Raw genomic sequence first — 24343 nt, forward strand, 5'->3', positions numbered from 1 at the left:
CATTGTACAGTTTAGGTAACCTGCTGCCTACCAAAAAGGCTCTGAGTTATATGTGTATACAGTCTTTTGACTCAAAATTTGAAGGATAAGGATCAAAATGATTATCCTGCAAAGCTGAGACCAAAAATCTGAAGTACATGTACATCTAAAGTGCTTATTTACATCTCAATCTTTGCACTGTTATTTTTATATGTGATTACTCTGTGATTGCTCTCTTGAGACAGTTAATTCACAAATGTACAGAATTCTTGCAAACTGTCTTTGATGCATCGGTGACAAGATAAACTGGAGGACAGAAATTTCACAAGGAAAAAAATCAGTGACGCAGGATTAAAATAATTCACCATTTTTATTTCAAAACTTTGTTGACCATCATAATCTATAGTAGTCATCAGAATCAGAAACGGGTTTATCACCAAGTAGGTTTGCACATAGAAGTTTGCCTTGGTGTTGTGATGCATAATAGTCAAAATATACACAAAAATCAAGTAATCATAAGTAATATAAAATAGAAATGTACAATAAAATATGTAAAATATATTTTAAGAAAAAAGAGCTGCATCATTCTTGTAAGTTAAAAAGAAACCTCATTGATTCTTCTGTTATGAAAAAGATCTCACAACAGACGTTTTTAAAATAGCATCACCTGATATTTAAACCACTTTGGGGCAGCAGAAACAAGTTGTGAACACAACCTTTTGAATTGATATGTTGAACTTGTTAGCAAACAGTTACTTTTTTAAACAGTTCGGAACAACATCATCTTTCATTTGTAACTGTGTTTCTGTCCACCTGGTGAATATAAGTCCAATATTCACCCTCTTTTAGCTCTGTTTTTGGTCTCTACCAACTCTCAATGGAAATATCTGGTTCTTCAGCCTCTAAATGCTCCACTATGTTCACTAGCTCATCACTAACTGTGTTAGATGTTTGGTGCTGAGCAGGTCATGTACATTGGGTTTTCACGGCTTTTTCTCTGTAAACAGCTGCCTGCTGTGGCCAAAAACTATGCTGTGAGAGTGAACCAAAACAGTAAAGTTGCAGCTGGCCAGCTAAATAATGAGCTGACACTCGCTATAAAGCTCTGAAAAGCAGAGGGGAGCTGCACTGTCGCTGATAATTCTCTGTAGGTTCATCACTATGAGAGACATCTATAAAATCACACATTGTCACTTGATATACTGTAGATGATGTAAAAAAAATAATATAAAAATATGAAAAATATTGATTATAGTCACTTTAAAGTTGCATTTATCGATACTTTTTTTGACTGCTAGAGGGCAGAAAAAACAACTCAAGCTGCTTGTTACACTTATATGTCTTAAATTGTTAGCAATGAGTTGTGTTGGCAAACAGCTTCTAAATATGCTTAAAAAATGGTGAAATTATGATTTAAAAGAGGCTAAAAATCTTAATAGAATACAGAGTTGGTTAATTCTCTGTGAATATGGACACTGTTTTGTGCTCCTGTGCACTCACTCACTTATTAGATTAAATGTTAAAAATATGTATGAAAGAAGACATGTTTCAAAAAGAAATATTTCTTCTGAGCTTGTATTACTCATTCAGAACATATATATTGTGCAGAATGTCCCATGGCCTCACGTGAATATATACAATAGGTCTCCACACATTGTGTTAGAAAATTTTCCATGAGCTTTTAAAGACAAACATGCACTTGCTGAAGTCTGAAGCTTCTCCTCAGTTTCGTCCCTTTACCCAGATCCTTCAAGTTCAGAAATGAGAGGCCTCAGATGTTTCATCCCTTTCATGATTTCATAGAAAGCGTCTTTGCCTCTTCTGCCAGCTGAGTTCAGAAACCTGAAAATTTCCCTCATCTGATTTTGTGTGGTTGTCAAAGCTCTCACAGTGTCATAGTTCTCATTTGAGATCAACCCCCTGTCCTTGAGCTCGTCCAGGATGGCTTCTGTATCTTTCACCCTGTTAATCAGAGCTGTCCGATGGCGATCCACGAAATGCTGACCTGAGGCAGTCATGGAAGATAAAAGCATTGGAAAAAACACAACAGAGCTTATGTAAAGGGTTAAAAATGTTGTGTATACCAGACATAAATATGCAGAGTGTAAAGGGTTAAAAATGTATCTACAGGAATTAAAAATGGCATAAAAAGATGTTAAAAAGTCATCAGGACTTTGGTACAGTTCATTGCAAAAATAATAAGTTAAATGTGTTTAAAAATAGACACCCCTATATTTTTTTATTTTATTGTGTTTAATAGTGATTAAATTCCAAATTCCATTGTACTCTTCTTGTTATCGTGTCAATGCGATGCTTAAACAGGTCGCTAGAGGGCGCTTAGCGCTTGGGAGGAATTGAAAACCCGTTGAGGCAAGCACTGCAGAATAAATCCTGCAGTCAAGCTGAATGCAAGCTAAAGTTTTCTGCCTCTGTTTTCCCTCCAGTATAAGGGATAAGAGTGTTGTGAATCATTTGTGATGACGTGCAACGTTAGAGTTGAGTGGTTTTGCAGTAATGTGTTGAAATAGAGATGTTTAGCTATACACTGTGATGCTAGGCTAGCGGACCTGTTGCTAATGAGTAAGTTAGAATACAGAGTACAATGGAAATGCTAATAAGACACGTAAAAGGGGTTTGTTTTGGCTTGTTAATCGATCTGAAGATACATAAAGCGCTAGTGCATGTATCCACAGTCTGTTTGGAGGAGGTGAATGTTTGACAATGGAGTAGGAGTAATATGAGGTGTAAATTTAATAGTTACTCACTGTGAGGTTGTACACTTATTGTTTTATGTGCATGGGGATGAAAGTGTCGAACTTGGGAAAATGTTAGTTGCAGTGACAAAATAAGAACAAAACGTTTTTTTGTGTTCTGTTGATTAATATGTAATTCAAGCACAACTGAAGAACAAGGACACTTAAGGCCATTCATTTTGGTTATTTCACAGTGCTTCAGTTTTCAATGTAATTACCTATACTATGGTTACTTATGTATTTTTTGAAGATATTGTGGATATCTTGTATTTGAGGATACAGTAACTTACCTGATGCTACAATGAGCATTTAGTTGATCACCTCAGGGAGTCAAGTGTTAAGTATTCTGATGTTGAAGAAGCAGAATAAATCCTGCAGACGAGCTGAACGCAAGCTAAAGTTTTCTGTCTCTGTTTTTACACAAAGCTGCAGGGTGTATGAACATCTCAGGTGGCTCAGGAGGTAGAGCGGTTTGTGCACTAATTGGAAGATAGGCGGTTTGATTTCCAGCTCCTCCAGTCTGCATGTCAATGTATCCTTGGGCAAGATACTTAACCCGAAATAGCTCCTGATGGCTGTGCCATCAGTGTGTGAATGTGTGTGAATGATTAGATTTCCTCTGATGGGCAGGTTGGGACCTTGCATGGTAGCCCCTGTACCCATTCAGCGTATGAATGTGTGTGAATGGGTGAATTTGATTCATAGTGTAAAAGCGTTTTGAGTGGTCAGAAGACTAGAATGGCGCTATACAAGTACAGTCCATTTACCATTTACCATTTACCCCTCCTGCCACCCACCAGACCAGGGGGCAACACTTACTAGAAGCTAATAGCAGCGTAAGAAATATGTTAACAAGGTATATGTAAATGGGACTGTCAGCTGACAAAGGTCAATGTATTACAGATATAAAAAGCATTATGTCTCTTGAAATTTACATTTTTCTCATGAATTATATTAAATATCTTACCTTGTTCATAATAACTGCTTCTTTTTTGGTAGTCATCTGAAATAAATTGGAGATTAAACTGCTCATTAGTTAATGGATATTATTTCCCTTAATTAGTGTTTTAAAACATAATAAAGAGGACATAGTATGCCTTTTGTGATTTTCTGCTATTTACATTCTGTCATGACATCGGATGTCTATGTTTTACATGATCAGAGTTCCAAAACTTCATGTTAACGTATGAAGAAATGCTCCCTGTAAATCAAAAGCCAGGGTTTCAGCCTGCTCTGGATGCTCCATTTCCAATGTTTTTCTCTACTTTGTTGACGGGGTGGCGTCGGCTCGTCAAGCAAGCCCATAAACAGCCATCTGTAGCTTTGTCATTAAGGTTTTTCCATGTGTTATTTTTCGTTGTCCACTCATATTTCGGATCCAATTGAAGCTCATACATGTATTTGAGAAGTTAGCATTTTGTGTAAAGAATGAAAAAAAAAGTAAAATCCTATTACAATAATTTGTAATAGGTCTCCGGAACCACATGGGCTCTTCAGGAGGGGGGCCTTAAAGAGACAGGAGCTAAAACGGCCTGTCTCAGACTGAGGCTGAACTGAGGGGCTGCATAAGGCTGCATTCAGACCAAATCCGGCAATTTGGTACAGGGGGCTACGGTGGTGTGGGCATGTTATTTGAGGTGCTGGTGAGACAAAGAAATACAATCCAGGAAGTAGAGTTGGAGTTACAGATTGATGCATTTAAGGACTTATCAGAAGCCAAAACACTGCAAAGCAGTTTGTAATACTCACAGACAGGATTTTACAACTCTGGAAAGTTATCACGGTGGAAAATGTTTTATCTTTCATCTCGATAGTTGTGAGATAAACAATCAAATACGGCATTCACGTTACAAAGTAATCTACTAGGAATGTGTGGTTGCATGTATGTGACCGGCCAACGCAGCGTGACGTCAGTTTGTGTTCTGGCAAAAGTGGTCTAGTTCAACTTCTTGCTGGATGACCGCTGTGTTTTTTTGCTGAGCTCTATGTGGTCTCCACCCCTGGGAGGGCTGCTTTTTCACACATTGCCGGATTTGGTCTGAAAATGGCCTAAAGGGCGAGTATATGATAAATAAGGAGTTTCTTGAGCTGTAAGTCTTGCAGTCAAAATCATCAGGTAGTAGTGTCATCCAGATTAAAAATACAGACCTGTAAATGTGAATGATATATCCCCTTTAAGCTCAACAGGACAAAGGTGGTATGTGTGGATTAAACATGAATTGTATGTCATTTTAATTTACAAGCCACTGACCTTTCCGAATAATGCAGGTCCAGACTGTGTCCTTTTCCTTACTTCTCTTTTCTTCACTTTCAAGTTTTAGGCTGAAGTCTCTTTCTGCGTTTCTTATAAACACTTCAAAGAAATTGGGGTTTCTCCTCTCACATGTGAGCTTCAGTTTCTGTAGAGGAAATATTGAAAAAGGCTTTAGACTTAAGGCTATAGATATTTATAATTACCAAAAATGTAATACATACAGAAAAGTAGTAACAGCTTTAACAATTGAGCCATACATTGGGGCAGATTTCTGCAACGTCTGTGTCTGTTGTGAGGAGGAAATGATTCTCCATCTGAAGGGGCTTGTCGGGGCTTGGCTTTCGGATTCTTTTGGATGCATCAGATTTTTCCTCTCTCTCCACTGCCTGTGAGGGAAAATATTTACATTTTTGCTATAAAATTGCTTAAATTGGCTGTTTCCATGTAGCCATGTAGTAAAAACATTGCTGCTACATTTTGTAATAGTTCATATTATTACTGTGACAGAATCAAATAACCTGTTGTAGGACTGGATCAGGTGGCACCAGGTACACATGCAGGGTGAGGGATGCTTTGTTTGTCTGGTATATTAACACGTCATAGAAAACTTTCACTGGGAAGCCCAGTTTTTTCCGGATCATGACCCCTCTTGGAGAGAAATGTGGTTGGAGTAGCTTGACGTGGGATGATGTCACTTCAGACACTTTTTCCACAAAATCTCCACAGTTATCTACATGCAGAACTGCAAAAATGTTTGAAATTGTGGAGTTGTGATCTGCAAAAAAATTTTACAACTTGAGTAATGAGAAATGTGATAGATCAATGTATGTATTTGCCTGTTGTAAAATGATAAATAAGGTTATCATGCCTGTACATATCCAGTGTGGGAGATGCACCTCCTCTAACATTCCAGCTGTGACTGTGATGTCCAGTAGGGGTCCTGCTGGTATGTAATCCATGCATGAAGGCCTCTCCCTGTGTTCCTCCCAAGAGCAAAACTTGTATTTGAAGCTGACCTTCTCCTTACAAACCCATCGCAGGGCAGACACACTGCATTCAAAGCAACCTGCAGCAGACTTTAGGCTAAGGTTTGAAAGTGAAAACAAGTTGTTGATTTACTACACAATGAAATACTGAATTTTTCTAAAATTATTGCTTTGTTGCTTTGTTTCTTTCTACCTATAGGTTTGAACTTCATCCACCGTGTTGACTACAGGTTTCAGCTCAGTCCAGTCACTGAAGTCCTATTTCAGAAGGCAGTACATTTTTAATGAGCAGGGGTTGTAACTATTTGTAGACATTAAAATATCATACGTATGTCTGTAAGAAACATTTATATTAAAAAAGAACAATAAAAAACTTACCATAACACTGCCAGAAGCTTCAAGCTTCAACTTTCCAGAAGGCCCTTTGACAATGATGAATTAAAGTAAGACATTATAAAATCATGAAAATTCATGCACGCGTTTTAAGCTGTCATATGGTTGCTGAACAATTGTAAGTACTATGTAAGTACTATATATACAATATACCATCTCAGATGTTTAAAACACATGTACTGCTGTAATACTAGTGCATAGTAAAGATGTCTGAATTTTGATGAAACATGAAATTCTAAATATGTTTTAGTGGTAGTTATTACTACTTGTTACTACTACCATGTTATCCATCTTAAGATAAGATTATACAGTACAGATGAGGCTGATGGGAACATCATGAGTTCAGCAGGTAAATTAAAATGAATGAAATCTCATGACAATAAACTTTAATGCATTAGCCATTTCACAGACGGTTGAGATATTTAACTGGTTATGTAAAAACTTTGACCTGCTGGTGGTACTACAGAAAACCCCCGGGGGTGATTAAGATTCATAGGCAATCATGCATTTCTTTACCAAATCTCATGGAAATCCATCCAATAGATGTTGAGATATTTCACCCTGGACCAAAGTGGTGGACAGACTGACCAAAATTGCTATTCGTATTGGCATGCCACTAGTATGGCTATAATAATATGTATTTAACCATAAATGACAGAAACCACTTATACAGATTAGTGTTTGGTTTCTAGTTTCTGTAAGTGTGGAAATGATTAGTTTGATTGTGAAAGTCTATAGAGGATGCACAAAACACACACTTACACTTTCTCAGTCCGAATGTCAACCTCTTCTCTCCACCATGGTCAACCCTGAGAGAATATAGTCAGAACAACACATTCTTTAAAATAAAAACAAGCATTTGACAAGTTTGACTACCTATTAGACACGACCACTACAGAAGTGAAACAGTATTTCTCAAATTATTCTTAATAACGTTAACGTTAATCAACTCTCAGCCTTGTTTAAGGAGGTGTCTCTTTACCTGAGAGTTTCCAGCCTCCAGTCAGGATCCTTCAGTCCAGCAGTGAGAAGTCTCACTCCTGAATCTCCTGGATGATTGTAGCTCAAATCCAGCTCTCTCAGATGGGAGGGGTTGGAGCTCAGGGCAGAGGCCAGAGCAAAACAACCTTCCTCTGTGACCAGACAGCCGGAAAGTCTGTGTGCACACAAAACACAGTCTTCTAACAGTTCTGAACAATTTGTTTAGGTAAGAATTAAATTAAAGGAGAGGAGAAGATTGATAACACCATAACTGTAAGATTAATATAAGAGCCAGCAGCTGGTTATCTTAGCATTAAGACTTGAAATGGAGAAATAGCTAGCCTGGCTCTGTCCAAAGGTAACAAAATCCACCTTCCAGCACTTCTAAAGCTTATTAATTAACACATTATATCTTGTTTATTTACTCCATACATAAACCTAGACCCATAAGTGGTCAGGCACAGTGACAATCCAGGGTCACAGTGACCAGCCAAGGAATAGTTGTACACATAACCCCCTGTAAAAATCACAACTTGTTTTTCTTTCACTTTGGTTTTTGTATAGATTAAACAAATAAGATATGTGTTTATTATTCAAAATAAGAGTTGCTGGGTGGTGGATTTTTGCCAGGCCCACTGATTCCCCCTATTTCCAGTGTTACTGCTAAGCTACTGGTTCTATCTTCATATTGAATGAAAAAACATGAATTGTATCAATCTTGGCAAGAAAGAAAATAAACATATTTTCCAAAATGTTGACCTACTACTTTAACAATCTGCTTAGAGTTTTCAGTTGCTCCATGTCAAAAGTTGTTTCCTTTTCTGATTGACTCAACCAACATTTTTGTGCTATATTTTCTTTGAAAATTATGTTAACAGGAATTCTAACTTTTTATGCCCAGTGTGGATGACTGCTGAGTATTTTCTGGTGAAACACAAAACACATGAAAATGTAAAATGGCTTCCCAATTGAACTCAGTTGAAAAAAAAATACATATTACAATACATAATAAAAAGACATTGTGCTACCTGAGAGTTCCTAGTGCACAGTTAGGACTCTCTACTCCAGCAGCAAGCTGCTTCACTCCTGAATCCTCCAGGTCATTGTTACTTAGCTCCAGCTCTCTCAGACTACATGACAGAGAGCTGAGTGCTGAGGCCAGTGCATTACAGCTTCTCTCCCTCAGCTTACAGCCCTTCAACCTTTAAAGAGATAATATACAGTTTACTGTATACAGTTATGTATATACAGTTAACTAGATAAAATACTGAAAGTATGGGCATCAAAAGGATTAAGAACATATTCACAAATGCTGATAAACAATATCGTAAACTCATTTCAGTTATTAGTCTCTAGATTTAAATTGGTACAAAATGTTTTTGTTTTTTTTGTAAATATCTGCAAGTAAGGACCTATCTGTCAAAATATTTAAAAACCAAACTATTAAAGAAATGCACCTTTTAATTAACTTTCTGATTAAAAATCACAAAGTAATCAAAAACACTCTCGAAAACAAAATGAACACCAATAACAGTTTTCAACAAAAATGGATTTCTGAAATGGGAGATCAGCTAAATGAAGAAGAATGGAAGCAAGTGTGCAGAGAAATTCATAAAACAAATTTTTACTCCAAATGTACTTTCTAAGATTAACACATCAATGAAATCAGACTGTTGGAGAAAATGCGGTGGGACAAAGGCAAACCACTCCCACATTTCTTTTTCTGTCCTATTTTAAAATCATTTTGGCATTTAGTCATGGCGAGTATCATGGGTGTTCTCAATATGAAAAGAAAAACAGTTAACCCAATACATATTCTTGGAAAATCACCACCAGAGCTAATGCAGGTAATGGACCAGTACCTATTAAGAATACTCAGAATCGCAGCCCTGAAGCAAATAACTACGAATTGGTTAAAACCCTCAAGTCCATCAGTTCAAAGATGGAAAGTAACAATACAGGAAATCTCAGAAATGTGTGTGTGTTCATCACCGGGTACATAAAAAACAAACAACAACAACAACAAAAAACAATTGCAAAGACATGAAAATATACTGAACATTTTTGTGGATGTTTCAAATAATGAATGAATTGCCATAAAAGTATGAAAATAGTAACTAATGTTTATTGTGATTAGTACATGTGGTGAAGTTTAGGGTCTTCTTTCATTGAAGTGCTTGAGAATATTAAGTTTCAATATCTGACAAAATTAAAAAATCATAGTAGCAATTTGTGTGTGTGTGGAAACACTGAATCAGTTGACAGTTTAAAAACTCACGTAGTTATACAGCAGCCCTGCCATAAATCCTATCCCCATGAAGGTTATAGTGTTTAGTTTTTGTTGAAACTGGTTTGAAGAGGCTGCAGTTTGTGGTGCTGATGAACTGTATTTTGTTATACTTAGAGGTGTTTCTAATATTTTATCCACCCCATTTATATCCACAGAGAGTAGGTGAAATATATACTGAGAGTGAATAAACCCTAATTTTATGAAGCATTATTGATTTATGTCCATTTGAACCAAAGTTTAGGGCTTGGGAGCCAAGACTTCAGACTACTTCAAACATGAGATTGCTTGTGCCTTGCAAAATAGTCACTTGGTATCTGCTATAAAAGTAAAATAAGCCATAAAACTCAGTGTTAAATGTGTGGGTTCACCTTTTACAGTTATCCTGACCTGAGAGTTTTGAGTCTACAGCTTGGACTCTTCAGTCCAGCAGATAGCAGCTCCACTCCTGAATCCCCAAGGTCGTTGTTACTCAGATCAAGCTCTCTCAGATTGCAGGATGGGGAGCTGAGAACTGAGGCCAAAACTTCACAGCTTCTCTCTGTCAGCTTACACGTATTCAACCTTCAAAGAGATATACATGCAAAAACACGACTTACCAATGTTTAATGTGATTGGTTCTCAACCACTAGCCTTAAACAATCAATGAAGCAGACATACAATTAAAGAACTCTTACACCTAAGGTCCTTTGTAAAAAAAGCATCTGATTGTTGATATATCCACTTATCTATCCACTTACAGAGATATATAGGAGACTTTGATCACTGGCAGCAGCCTTAGCAGACCCTCCTCTGAAGCAGAGTATTTCTTCAGGTCAAAAACATCCAGATCATTTTTTGATGACAGTAAGATGAAGACCAGCACTGACCACTGAGCAGGAGAGAGCTGGTCTGTGGGGAGACCGTCTGATCTCAGATACTGTTGAATCTCTTCTACTAAAGAATGGTCATTGATCTCACTCAAGCAGTGAAGCAGATTGATGCTTTTCTCTGGGGTGAGATTCTCCTTCATTTTCTCCTTGATGTACTGGACTGTTTCCTGAATGGTCCCTGAGCTATTTCCCATTGGTTTAATCAGACCTTGAAGGAGATTCTGATTGGTTTCCAGTGAAAGCCCAAGGAGGAAGCGGAGAAACAAGTCCAGGTGTCCATGTGGACATTCTAGGGCCTTGTTCACAGCACTCTGGTAGAGGTCTTTTGCTGCAGGTTTGTGTCTGAGTGTCACAAGCCACCGAGAGGTTGTTTGTGTGTCTGACAAAAGATTGACACCAGAGTTGTTGAATCTCAGGTGTACATAAAGAGCAGCTAGAAACTCCTGAATGCTCAAATGGACAAAGCTGAACACCTTGCGCCTAGACTTCTCATGAAAGATCGGTGTAAACAATCCTGAATACACTGAAGCTGCTCTGATATCAATGCCACACTCTCTCAGGTCTTCTTCATAGAAGAAGGGGTTGCCTTTCACCAGCTGCTCAAAAGCAAGTTTTCCCAGAGACAGAATCATCTTTCTTATCTTTGTGTTCCAGACTGGGTTATCATCATCATTCCTGTAATATCTGAAGTGCAGTTTGGACTGAATCAACAGGAAACTGATGTAAAACACAGTTAGAGACTTTGGCAGCTCTTGGCTTTCATCAGTTGTCAACATATTCTCAAAAACTGAAGCAGCGATCTTGCAGAAGGCTGGGATATGACACATGATGTTAAGCATTTGAGAGGTCTTGACGTGTGAGATTATTTTTGAGGCCATGGTTGTCTGTCTGAACCTCTTCCTGAAGTACTCCTTCTTTTGTGGGTCAGTGAACCCTCTGACCTCTGTCATCTTGTCAACAAACTCTGGTGGGATCTGACTGGCTGCTGAAGGTCGGGCAGTTATCCAGAGGCGAGCGGAGGGAAGCAGTTTCCCTCTGATCAGGTTTGTCAGCAGCATGTCCACTGAGGTCAACTCTGTTGCATCGGTCACAATCTCATTGTTGTGGAAGTCCAAAGGAAGTAGACATTCATCCAGACCGTCAAAGATGAAGAGAACCTGGAAATTGTCAAATCTATAGATTCCTGCTTCCTTGGTTTCGCCAAAGAAGTCATGAAGAAGTCTCACCAAGCTGTACTTTTTTTTTCTTACCAAATTCAGCTCTTGGAAAGTGAACGGAAATGTTAAATCTATGTCCTGGTTGGCTCTGCCTACAACCCAGTCCCAAATGAACTTATGAGTTGAAATTGTTTTTCCAATGCCAGACACTCCGTAAGTCATCACTGTTCGAACTGGTTGATCTCTTCCAGGGGAGGATTTAAAGATGTCCTCACATCTGATTCTTGTTTCTGGTCTTGTTTGTCTCATGGATTCTGTTTCAATCTGTCTATTTCCTTCTTCTGTGATGAGGACCTCTGTGTAGATCTGATCGAGACGTGTTGGGTTACTTTCGTCATCAGTCCCCTCAAACAAATGCTGAGTTTTTTTCCACAATCTATATTTGAGATGACACTTGCATGTGGCGATTCCTAATGAATAGTAAAGCAGAAGAAGTTTTCCTCACTATGGGTAAGTTGTAGATGTACTACCGTTCCCCCACAAAAAAGGTCTACATGTTCTACTATACGTTTGAAATGTAAACCAATTCAATGTCCATTTATTTACATCATGTTGATATTTGAAATAAAAGCCTCTTACTTTTTTGCAGACAGTCAGCCAGATTGCCCTGATTCATACTTCTCAAGAAATGCTGTGTGATCCTCAGAAAGGCCTCTTTGTGCTCTTCACTCTCACCATACACAACATCTTTATCCTCACTCTCTAACCATTCTGGGTGATCTGTACTCAGTGCCCTCTGAAACCTTGCCAGTTGGTGCTTCACAAAAGTGCCAATGATCTTCTCAAGCCGCTGAAACAAAATAAATTAATGTAATAAATATAATATTAAAATAGCAGGCATCATCAAATTATCAAATTCATCATATATGCAATACATGACCTTGCTTGGCTCTGTTCTTTATAAATGGGAATAACAACACTTGTGCATATGTGTCTGTGTATAGGATTAAAACCCCCTTTTAAATTGTATATGGTAGAGTCAAGTTAGTCAAGAGTTATTCTGACAACTCCATACACTGTAAAACCCGATAAGTTAATGTAACTTAAAATAATTGTTGAAACAGATTACATCGAAAATTTTAAGTGATAATTATTCCATTTTCTAAGTTAAAGAAACATACTTGTTCAAGTAGTTTTTACTAAGTAATTTCTAGTGACACATACTCAATATTTTAAGTTACATAAACTTTCTTACTTACATCATTATTACTCAGTATTTTGTTTTCAGACTACTAATAAAAATCAAGTATAGCTAACCGTAAAATTTTTGTTACTTAACCAGAAAATGTTTAATTTCTTGGTAAAGCTATTTTCACTTTATGTGAACTTAACTTGTTTAAGTTCAACAAAGTTGTACAATCCTCCCTATACTTAAATATTTCACTTGAAATTTTAACTCAAAATTCCATGTGAAGCAACTTAATTTTTTTTTTGAAACTGATTACATCAATTTTATTAAGTAGATTTGACTAAAAAATACAAACATATTTTGAGTAAACATTAAAAACACATTAACACAGATGATTCAAATGCAAGTTACTATTTTATTTAGTAACCAAAAACATTTTACACTGAAATTAGCACGATAACACCTTCAAAAACAGTGCAGGGGCCTTTGGGAAATTACTTTTTTCCCCAAACTATAGAAGTGGACAATATGTATATACTCCTATAATGGTACATGCCAATTTTTATCATGATATTAATATACAATCGTGGCAAGTTAAAAACATTTTTGTACGTTTCCTGACAAGGAAAGGCAATTGATACCAAAATTATCCAAATATTGCCATAAACCGTTCTGTTCACCAATTTTTCAGTTTGCTTATAATGGCCGCATATTAAAAAGAGTTACATGACAATGAATATTAAGGCAATATCTCTGCTGGTTGACAACTTTCACGTTATACATCAATATCTTGCCCTATACGCTTCCATTCAGTGCAAAAACAGGAACAGTAACATTGAACAATAGTGTAAGGGCCTAACAAAATGGCCTGACAAAAGAACCACATAGTGGACAACCGCATGGTATGGGATCTTACCAGTACAGAATGAGTTTTCTTGAACATTAACACATTCAAAATTGAACAATAAAAATCTTTGAAAAACACATCTCTAAGATGTTTTAAAACAGGAACAAACTACTCCACTGCCAAAAGTTCATTTTTGAGGCTCAAGACCCTGGGTCTCATGTTTCCATCCTCCAGACCCATCAAGACTTTCTGAGTGAAGTCAAAAGTATTTGCCATGTCTTTTGGGTAATTCAGATGCAGTGCATAAATCAGTGCGAAAAGCACTACAAATGCGTCAGCGAATGTGGGAAAATCAATGACTGTTTTACCCTCGAGCACGACCGCAACCTTCTCTGGGCAGAGGTACATGGCATCTGAAGTGGCACTGATCAAGAGCCCAACCAGTAAGTCACCAATGTCTGGTTCAGACTGCGCCACCTGCAGACAACAACAGAAGGGTTACCTTAGGCCCTAGACTCCCTCAGCTATTTCTAAAGGGCGATTGCTGAAAAATATATCAGTGGCTTATCAGAAGACAAATAGCAGTAAAAAAAAAAAAATTACAATCTATGAATGTGATTTGATTCACCATATGTAACATAAAATAAAAAATAAGCAATTAATCTTTTAGGGGCGAGTGTACATTTTGTTGACACATGGCATAGCAACTATGGCATTTATTAAGATAAACCTGAAACTTGGTAATATTACCATTGCTTCAAGGGCAGGATTTCAGCATTACAAAAAAAAGGTAGCACTATGGAATTTCCATGGTACTGTTTATTTTCATGTAACTATAGATTTGACTAATTTACACTGGAGTTTGCAGTCCAAGTGACAACAGTGAGAAATGGCCGCTTAATATTTAAGCATACTGAAGCAAACTGAAGCTTGGAATAGATCATGAAATTGTATATTTTGGAGAGTATGAATGATTCAGGCAAACAGAAATTGGGCTAGAACCAGTTATTAAGTTATCAAAATTATCAATATCCATACAATATGGTAAATTTGAATGGCATGTACTCAGAATTGTTTTCTCCAAGATGTGGATTTTCATTCATTCACACAGTGGCAGAGGCATTATTTTTGATTAATAAAATGAATAGACATTTATTAATCATGTTCAGTCCAGTTATTTATTATACCTCATTCCAGTCTACAAATCTTTGAATGTGTACTGTGATCATAACCTTAACCCCCAAGAAAAACATAACATTAATTAAAGCAGGATTTATTGCATATGGAAACATCGTAATTTCAAAGACACCCATGATTGAAAAGCATATTCAACACATGCCTGTTTTCTGATTTGTGTCCATTCTATTCATATGACTATAATTTTAATGGTAATATTCAAACTCTGAAATTTTTCAACTTGTATAATCAGTGATTTACTGGATTAGAGTAACAAAGAAATTTGACTCTTTGATCAAAATAAATATACTGACTTACATCCCATTGCTTGAGAAATCCAGAGTCGTCATCATGCAGATATGCAGGGAGAGCACGGAGAACAGCAGCACGTCTGACATGAACATCAACTTGTTCCTTGGGAGCAAGAACATATTCTTGCCTTACTATGGCTGGTAAACAGCATAGCCACACAACACTATATTAAAACAAATAGCCCTACCAAAATTCTACCAAAGATAAACCAAAATCTACTGTAACATAATTATAAAGCACCAAGAAGCTTAAACAACTTACCTGGAGGTCATACATCTGGAAGATCCGACTGAGGACTTCAGCTGCTTTACCTGTCCGTGTAGCTTTCCTCCTGAACAAGCGCTGAAGACGTGGGGCATGTCGATCCAACTCAGCATAGAAGCAGTTCTTTAGGTTGATGTTTGAGATTCTGTGAAACTCAGCACAGATCTGCAAAAACATAAAACGACTTAAGTCAGCGTATAGTGTGTGTTCTTTCTGAAAAGGAAAAATAAAAAACAGCAATAAAAAAAATGACACTACCAACCCATGTAGGGTATGTTAATCTACATTTGAGTAAAACTATTCATGTCCTCACAAAGTCATGTAAAAGAATTATATGTGATAGATCTGCTCAAATAGGTGTAGTACAAAAAATGTCTTTACTTGTGACTCCATTTTGAGTGCAGGCCAGCGTTCCAGGATCTCATCAACAGGGGGATCATCACTGACGATCTCATTGCGCCGAAGGGCAAAGGTAGTCTGCATTAACTTTCCAATCAGAGAAAGGTTCTTGTCACTCTTCTTCACTTCATCTACAATTTGCAGTCTCAGTCGTTCAAGGCTTGCAGCATTTTCACCTCTTGGGAAATTGGGAAGGAAATTCACTTCTGCCCTCTTCGGTCTTTTGATGTTGGTGTGAGGAGATGGTTTGTTTGGGTTGTTCCGGCTCCTTTTCCCAGAATTTATAGCTACCTCATGAAATCCTGCACGACTCAACTTAGTGCGGAAGTTCCCCATCTTAAACTTTAAACTATTTTTCCAACCATACCATCCCGTCTGAGATCCTGGCTCTTTCAGACAAGGATGCTTAATGACAAGTGCTTCTGCTACCATTGAAACCTCCTTATCATTGGGGTAAGCTTTGAAGCTATGCATCTTGGCAGCAAGAGTCTCAAGAATGTCATGCTTTTGTCGCCTGGACAACTTTAGAGTTTTCCCTGTTCTGTCATATGTAGCATTTCCATCACTAAGTAAGAATTCTACCTCATAGGAAAAAATGGGCACTGGAAAAACATCAGGCCATCTGTTGACCCTGTCTGGAGTCATGGCATGAGGCAATATTATCGTGTCATCTGATGCTACTGAACTGGCATCACTCTCAGACCTGATCACTTTCAGCACAGCCTTCTGTGGAAGTTCCTCAATGTCTAAAAGGGAACATAACTGTCCATCAAAATCTGGATCTTGGTATGATAGGCTGAAGTTAAAGTCAAGATTAAACTTTTCTCCTATCATCGTTTTTAACTCATCCACAGATTCTGGACGTGACGATAGAGTCATCTTCCTCACAATGTCTGTGGAGGTATGGACATGAAGTAGGAAGTTTTGAGCTGCCATTTCCTATTATTAAGAAGAAAAGGAGAGAATCGATTGAAGGGAACCATCCAGTTTGATAACATATAATCATGATGTTGTTCAAAAGAAATGCCAGAAATGTACTTCAAATTTTCATTTTAGAATGAAAAAAAATATTGTTTTTGATGAGTATCATTAACTTCAAATGCCTGCCGTTTGCAATAAACAAAACAATCTGTTCAGTTAGTCTTTATTGGCTTGTTGTGGTGGGCAGTGTCACTGGCACTGATTATTTCCAGCAGAGGGCAGATTATTTTCTCCACTGTCTATAGATCCTCATTTCCAAATACATTTTAATCCTGCAAGTCTCTGATCAAAATAAATCTTTTCTGCGTTAACATCAAATGCCCATCAATATCATACGCCATGAGACTTACAGTGTCATTTAACTCTGACAGCTGAAGCACAGAGGTGTTGCCTGTTGATGTCAGCTCAAATGATCGTAAATGCTCACTGTACCAGCACTTGTAGTTCCTGCAAAGAAAGGAAACAGAGTTATCCACAAGCAGAACACGTTCAATTCTGCTGAAATTTGGAAGTCCTCCAGTCTGGTCTGCAGACACAAACATTCCATTTGCAAAATCTGTGCCATTTATGGAGACCTTTGAAGTACTATATATGTTTTGGCTTTCTGTCTTTGTCTCTATGAAGTCTTTGGCCACTTGCGGCAGTGTGGCGATTTGGACAGAGGTGACACTTGAGGCTCGTGTGTGGGGTCTGAAAAACAATGGTGCACTGAGGTGATACGCCATCATGTGCTGATGCCTGGTTGCAAGAGTTTTCAAGACATTCTTGAAATTCTGTGTGTCATGTATCACCCTTTTGAAAAAGCGATGTTTTCCCTCAAACCTCATGGTCCATAAGTGAACCAGAGGCCCAAAACATCTTGTTAGTTCTGGGTAGAGCTCAAGGTAATGATGTTTGGGTCGGAGCTTAAAATCTGGAAACACCCTGTCTGTGATCACTTATCTTAGTCTGCATGTACTGGATGGAATCTTCTGTGAAAGATGGGGAGAGTACTAGCTGCACGATTTCTTTCAGGTCCATCAAAATAGCCCAGGTTTCATCTCCTTCAGGAACTTTACTTCCCACCATAAGGGGCAATAACCTCAGCAAAGTGGAATTTTCATGTCCATTTCCACCAATGCTTAGTTTGGCCGCAAAATTCTTTGGGATTGGTTGTGGTTTATCAAGCCTATCAGAGTGCTGATATGGAAATGAACGTATTTTTGTGTTAAGATATTCAAGAGTGAAATACTTAAGACGAATCATTTCACGAATGCACAAGGCCAACTCAACTGGCACAATACCTTCAAAAAGGTTGTGAAGTATATCAGGTGGGAAACCAGAAATAGGATGAAAATGCTGTAGTGTCTTACTGAGAGTGCACTCAGCCTTTACACCAAAATGAGATGCATTTTCTCCTTGCACAACATTCTGCACATGTACGTCATGGGAGGCCCTTGTTCTCATGCTAAACTCTCCTTCAGAAACTTCAGTGGACTGTATTTGGTCTGTAGTACAGCAACAAAATCTGCAGACATAGTGTCCTCTGAAACACTGCACAAAGCCTGCCAGACCATGGGCAGCCAAATTATCAGCAGCAACACACATGACAGTGCCCTTTACGCATTGGCCGACAGGTTCGATAAAAATGCCATCCTGCTCAAGAGTATGCAAGTCTTTCAGCAAAGGTGAAAGAACACTTTCATAACCACAACTCTGCAGATCAGGTACTTTGCACAACAGAGCTAGTTGTATGATATGAAGGCTGGACCTATATATACTGGGCACATTGGCTAGCAACCAGTACACCGCACAAAGCTTGTGGATCTTTCTAGCTGTGCCTAAAGGATTAGCTAGTTCAATGTCATCCACATATAAAATCAGAGACAACTTAAGGTCTTCTGCCGCTGACAACAATTGATTTTCTTTGAAATACATTCCATCTTCATGAGACATGTACATTCCAGGTGGTGATGGTTTAGTTTCTTGAATCTTGTCAAGAAGATCTGTATTTTTAAACATTGTTTGAAGCATCTGTAGTATTGGAACATACACTGCTGTGTGTCCAAGGGAATCCACAGCATATTGCACTGGCATTACCAGAGGGTAGTGACTTCTTACAAATGTTTTCCTCCGTTTAGCACTGGACAGCTCTGCACCTTCAGCAGTAGCACTGACAAAAACATTACTTTTCATGACAGCTTCCACCAATTCCTCAAGAAGGGCCTCATTGATAGACTGATCATGCTCTCCTAAAACCTTGATGACAGAGTCTCTCACAAGGGGTTTGGACAACGTGAATATTTGTGCCAGATTTTCCACTATGTCTTGTATCGCTGTCTCTGACACATGCAGAACACTGTGCATTTTCAAGAACAAAGAAGCCAAATTTTTTCTCAGTTGAGTTTGCAATTCACCAGCGTCATATCCAGAGTCGGGAGGATTACACTCTGGAGCTTCCAGCTCAAGAAAATTCTGAGACGGACCAGCCTCATCAGATTCAACTTGGTTCTGAATGGGTTGGCCGTCAGTTTCTGTCAAGACAATTTCTGTCAAGACAATTTCTGTCTTAAAATCTGAGAATTAACAGCCTAGATGATTCCTACTTTTGTGGGCATTAAAGGAGGAATACACATTAGTGCGGTACTGACAATTTTTGAATGGACAATCCACCATCTCATGTTGTTTTAAATGCATCCTTAAATGACTGAGAAGAGTTTTGTCATTAAAAGGTTCTTTAAATTTACACACAGCACAGACAAATGACACATATCCTTCTTGATTGTCACTTTGCACAAGCGTCTGAGTATGTAACTGGGTTAGGTGAATTTTCAATGCATTTACTGAATGAAATGTGCAGACACAGTTGTCATAGAGACAAGGCAATTGATTGACTGAGGAGACATTGCTATGATGTAAACGATAATGTTCAAGCAACTGTGCCTTTCTATCAAAGAGAGTAGCACAGAGTTTGCACCTCCAAGCCATTGGAAACCAAAATTCTATTTACAACTCTAATATTTAGAGTGAGAACTGGTACGAGCAGAGCATTATAAACATACCAGATTGAAGAATCTGGTATCTGTATCTCAGCCAGTCTTTTGTTGCTTCAATTTCAACCTGAAGAGAGAAGAGATTGAAAAGTGAGATAGGCTGCAATCTTTTTACAAAACCAGAGCAAAGTAATAGAGAAGCATTGAATAATTGTCAGTTACCTTACATTACAGAAATTACATGAAATATGGTGTTTCAGACTTTAATATACAAAACCCAAGGACAACCGAAAAACACTTTGTTCTTTTTGGTCTAAAAAAATTAAGCTATTTATTTTCTCTTTCTTTGCACAATAAGTTGTCTTCCATGTCAAAATCCTAAAAGGTGAGGGCAACATAGAATAAATACATTCAGCAGGTTACTAATGTAATGTTATGTCTTGCTGATGCCTTGATCGTCTAAAGGCTTTTCTGGGTGTAATTTAGCAAAAAATGTAACAGGCTACTTAATATATTTAAACTTTGGCTAAGTAAAAATCCTCATACATTCATAGGAAAAAAAATACAAATGGTTAGAACGGTCCTTTTATCACCAAATAAATATAACAAACAAAAGTCTATACTGGCTCTTAAGTTTAGCAGGCAAATAAGGATGTTGGGTGTTTTTCTTTTTACTTATTATGTTTTCGTCAACACTGCTAATCTTTGGAGGTCAGGTTACTGCACAAACCCTGGACACTGTGCCCTGACCTTGACCATGAGAGTGTTATTTCACACACAAATCACAAGACTAATTTTTTTTAATGATCTCTCCTTACTAAAATACATGACGTGTAGTTAAACGTTCCAGCATTACATCGGGGCAAAAACTGAATGCAAACCATTGCCTTTACTGAAACTTGCCAAAACTTGCCCGATTAAAATGGGGTCGCATGCCGCCAATTTCTGGTTGAGAAAAGAACCAGAAAACTTAAAAAGCCTGCACAAATAAATTAATGCATCACAAACGGTCCGCCTCAACGGGAAACATTAGAATAACTATTATTGTTGTGTACTCTAATAATTAACGTTAACTTTCAGTGTTTTCAACATTTTAATTGCCTTTCACTCTTTAATTAGGCAGATATGGTTAACAGTTTTTTCAAATGCATGAAGTAACTCTAAGACACGCCAAATATTAGTTACGTTAATTAAACCCGACAAAACACGTAACTAAACTAACGAATAAAATATTAAGGCAACCACGGAAAACCATATGACCGCTTTCATTGCAGCCAGCATGGTAACAGTTAAAGTTAGCAACAATTAGCTGGTCAGGTCGAGAAACTTGCTGCATGCCACAGCACGTTTCGCTTAAAATATCGTCACAAGCAGTCCCACAGCAAGTTTACCAATCTCTCTTTCTTTCGCTTTAGGCTCTAAATATATCTAAAGAACTCACATGCAAAAAACGTTTAAGCAAACTTCTTACCTGTGCACTGCAGGGATGTAGCAGCAGTAATGGCGGACATTTCCACTTTGGCGAAGAGGCACGTACGCACGTGCGTGACGTCACGCGGATTAAGTGATTACTATCAAATTATTTGAGTACAATATATCAAAATCATTAAAGTGGTTAAGTACTGTACACTTAAAATTAAAAATTCGTTGAAATAACTCAAACATTTTGCCTTGTTATAACTGTTTTTAATTTTTGAGGTAATACAACTCATCATTTTTAATAAGCTTATACTGTTCGGTTTTACAGTGTACCTACAAAGAACCTGAGGTTCCTTCCCAGTTTATTTTGGTTGAAACGCCAGAATTTCCCAAAAAAGCACAACTGCTAGCATGCCTGGCCAACTAGTTTTCCACCTATACAGTAGTAACCGAGTGCTATTTCCAGGGCCAAGGAGCACCTAACCAAATGGTAAATGGACTGTACTTGTATAGCGCCTTTCTAGTCTTCTGACCACTCAAAGCGCTTTTACACTACAAATCACATTCACCCATTCACACACATTCATACGCTGAATGGGTACAGGGGCTACCGTGCAAGGTCCCAACCTGCCCATCAGAGGACACTAACCATTCACACACATTCATACATTGATGGCACAGCCATCAGGAGCAATTTTGGGGTTAAGTATCTTGCCCAAGGACACATCAGCATGTGGACTGGAGGAGCCAGGAATCGAACCACTGATCTTCTGATTAGTGGACGACCCACTCTACCTCCTGAGCCACAGCCGCCCAACTACATTATTTTGTGGACTTACATGTTAGGTTAAACTATTTAGTATTTTCCCACTGTGTGGAAGCCCTGTTTCCCTGCAGGTATGTGTCTTTGTATACCTCTGTTTGACATCAGACACATTTTCCAAGTGGTAAAACTGCCATGGTTATTACTGTGAACTGCATTATGTGCCCTGCAAGAAGAGAAACTTGACAGGTGTAACAGCAGTAACTAAGGGTTGCCACATCTTAGAAATGGTCGATTAAAATAGTGCTATGTTTTTAGTGCTATCATGGCATGGATGTATTAGCCATGCCCATGTCAGTCAGTTGTTGTGTACGCAGTTTTATGAGCAGCACTCATGAGTGCTCATGTTGCCTTTATTTCCAGATAAAGATGACCTTAATGTTATTCAAGGTCACTTAATCCTTAATCATGAATGGGACCAGCATAGCAACATCTACAGACAGTATTTTTTTTAGATTGATAGCTGAAGAAAAATATTTATATAAATATATTTACATACCGTAAATATGGATTCCAGGTCTGTTTTTAGAGGCATGGCAGACTGACTACTGGATACCTTTTTGGAACTCTCATGGAGGCCCCTGTGGAGACCACAAGGTCAATTTATATGCCACACATGCATCAACATCTTAATGTGATGATAATGTTTGTATTTTTTTCCTACTAAAAAACAAAAATGACCATCAGTTATTTCAAATTCTCATGTGTTTGCTCAATTGAGTGGGGTCTATCTTTGTAATGAAGTGGTTTGTTCCAGGATGCATCTCTGGTAGACAAGAGGTAGACAAAAGCGTCTTGTTTGTACCTCTATCTGACATCTTAGTGTTTTATAGGGCATTGCTGGTTACTGTCTAGCAACCATGCTTGCTAATGTTCACCTTGTTTGACTACATTAACCAGTGACCAAATGCAACAAATTAAATAAAATAAATGTTAAGTTTCCATCAATCATAAATTTCATAATGGGTTTGAATGAGGTCAGTGTTTAGTGGAAGTTTTTTTTTCCAACAATAGGCTTATGTGTCAGTTTAATGAGAAATGTTTCAAGGTCAAACCAATGCTTGACAAAGTATTTATGGTAAACTTTCCCACTTCCAATAAAAAGCAGTGGATGAGCCAGTCCCAAATGTGACAAGGATGTCTTTAGCTATTTTCTTGGGTATCTTTAAGAATTTAAGAAAGTCATACAATTAAAGTAACTTGAGTTAAAACTCATAAAAATATATATCAACAGACCTTGGCAGTATTGACGCACCGACAACTCTTTCTTCGTCACTGTAATAAAGTAGTTTGTTCCCAGATGCATAGGATAGATGGGAGTCGAGACTCTGCCCTCTTCTGAAAAAATACAAGTCTTTGTATCATATTTTACTCCTCAAATGACAAAACTCCCAAATACAATAACAGCACCACTAGGTTAATTGACTCTGTTAGAATTTATTTTCATGTTACCTTTTGAGTTTCACAGACATCTTGGTTTTAGAGGGAGTTACTCTCTCCATATTCCTCCTAGACAGACGTATAGTACCTTTCAACAAATCCAACACTTTGTGTGAGTTGATATAGTGTGTTTTATGATTACTGTCGGTAAAAACTAATATGTCACAGACCAACATTTATACTTTATACTTCTGAATATGAGGAATAAAGTATGATTATCACATGAAATCACAAAACAACAGAAAACTACACACACACACACATGTATGTATGTATGTATGTATGTATGTATGTATATAAAGTTTGAGACAGACCACTTTCCCATTCACAGTATGTACTCTATAAATAGTGTTGTTATATTTACATATTTGCAGTTTCAGTATCTCTTGGTTCTTATATTCAGTAATATTCATATAAGTGCAGTATTATTGTTTATTAAGCCATGAACAAAATGTATGAATGTAACAATAATGTAAACTGTATACAGAAAGGATTAATACTGTAATTAATGAAGATTACAGCCTAAAATGGCATGTTTAACCTTTGACTAGAAAATCAGAAAATGTTTGCAGCTTAATCTGCAAGGAGCAGTTGCCTTATTTGAACAATTTTATTTTACCATAACTTTTACAAGCCTAGTATAAAATCATAGTATGCAGTCAGCCCACTTACTTAATTTAATTTACTTTGCTTAATTTTTGCAAATGCTTACCTGGTGAACCACATCACCCAGATCAAGAGAGAGTATATTCATCTGTAGAGAAAAAAATTGAGAGAGAAATATAGCTGATTTTTCAACATTAGTTTTCAGCATATGTAATACAGTATCTATATTTAATCTGTAATAGCATCCTCTACA

General features: G+C 37.6%; 2 protein-coding genes across 2 annotated transcripts; both read right to left on the bottom strand.

Annotated features, from left to right (window-relative positions):
* Nucleotides 1-945: 945 nt before the first annotated feature.
* On the bottom strand, nucleotides 946-5636 carry LOC122973224 (NACHT, LRR and PYD domains-containing protein 1b allele 2-like). The gene is made up of 5 exons (XM_044340582.1): nucleotides 5505-5636; nucleotides 5244-5372; nucleotides 4984-5131; nucleotides 3700-3735; nucleotides 946-1984 (listed from the first exon to the last, which is right to left on the bottom strand). Exons 1-5 carry the CDS (start codon nucleotides 5625-5627, stop codon nucleotides 1716-1718), a joined length of 705 nt encoding a protein of 234 aa, XP_044196517.1. The 5' UTR covers nucleotides 5628-5636; the 3' UTR covers nucleotides 946-1715.
* Nucleotides 5637-6154: 518 nt separating this feature from the next.
* On the bottom strand, nucleotides 6155-23652 carry LOC122973221 (protein NLRC3-like). The gene is made up of 11 exons (XM_044340573.1): nucleotides 23497-23652; nucleotides 23281-23382; nucleotides 22544-22625; nucleotides 12302-12512; nucleotides 10374-12132; nucleotides 10024-10197; nucleotides 8375-8548; nucleotides 7348-7521; nucleotides 7128-7174; nucleotides 6351-6394; nucleotides 6155-6230 (listed from the first exon to the last, which is right to left on the bottom strand). The coding sequence occupies exons 1-11, from the start codon at nucleotides 23544-23546 to the stop codon at nucleotides 6162-6164; spliced, it is 2886 nt and encodes a 961-aa protein (XP_044196508.1). The 5' UTR covers nucleotides 23547-23652; the 3' UTR covers nucleotides 6155-6161.
* Between the last annotated feature and the right edge of the window lie 691 nt (nucleotides 23653-24343).

The sequence above is a fragment of the Thunnus albacares genome, chromosome 22 (assembly GCF_914725855.1).
Source record: "Thunnus albacares chromosome 22, fThuAlb1.1, whole genome shotgun sequence".
Taxonomy (NCBI): Eukaryota; Metazoa; Chordata; class Actinopteri; order Scombriformes; family Scombridae; genus Thunnus; species Thunnus albacares.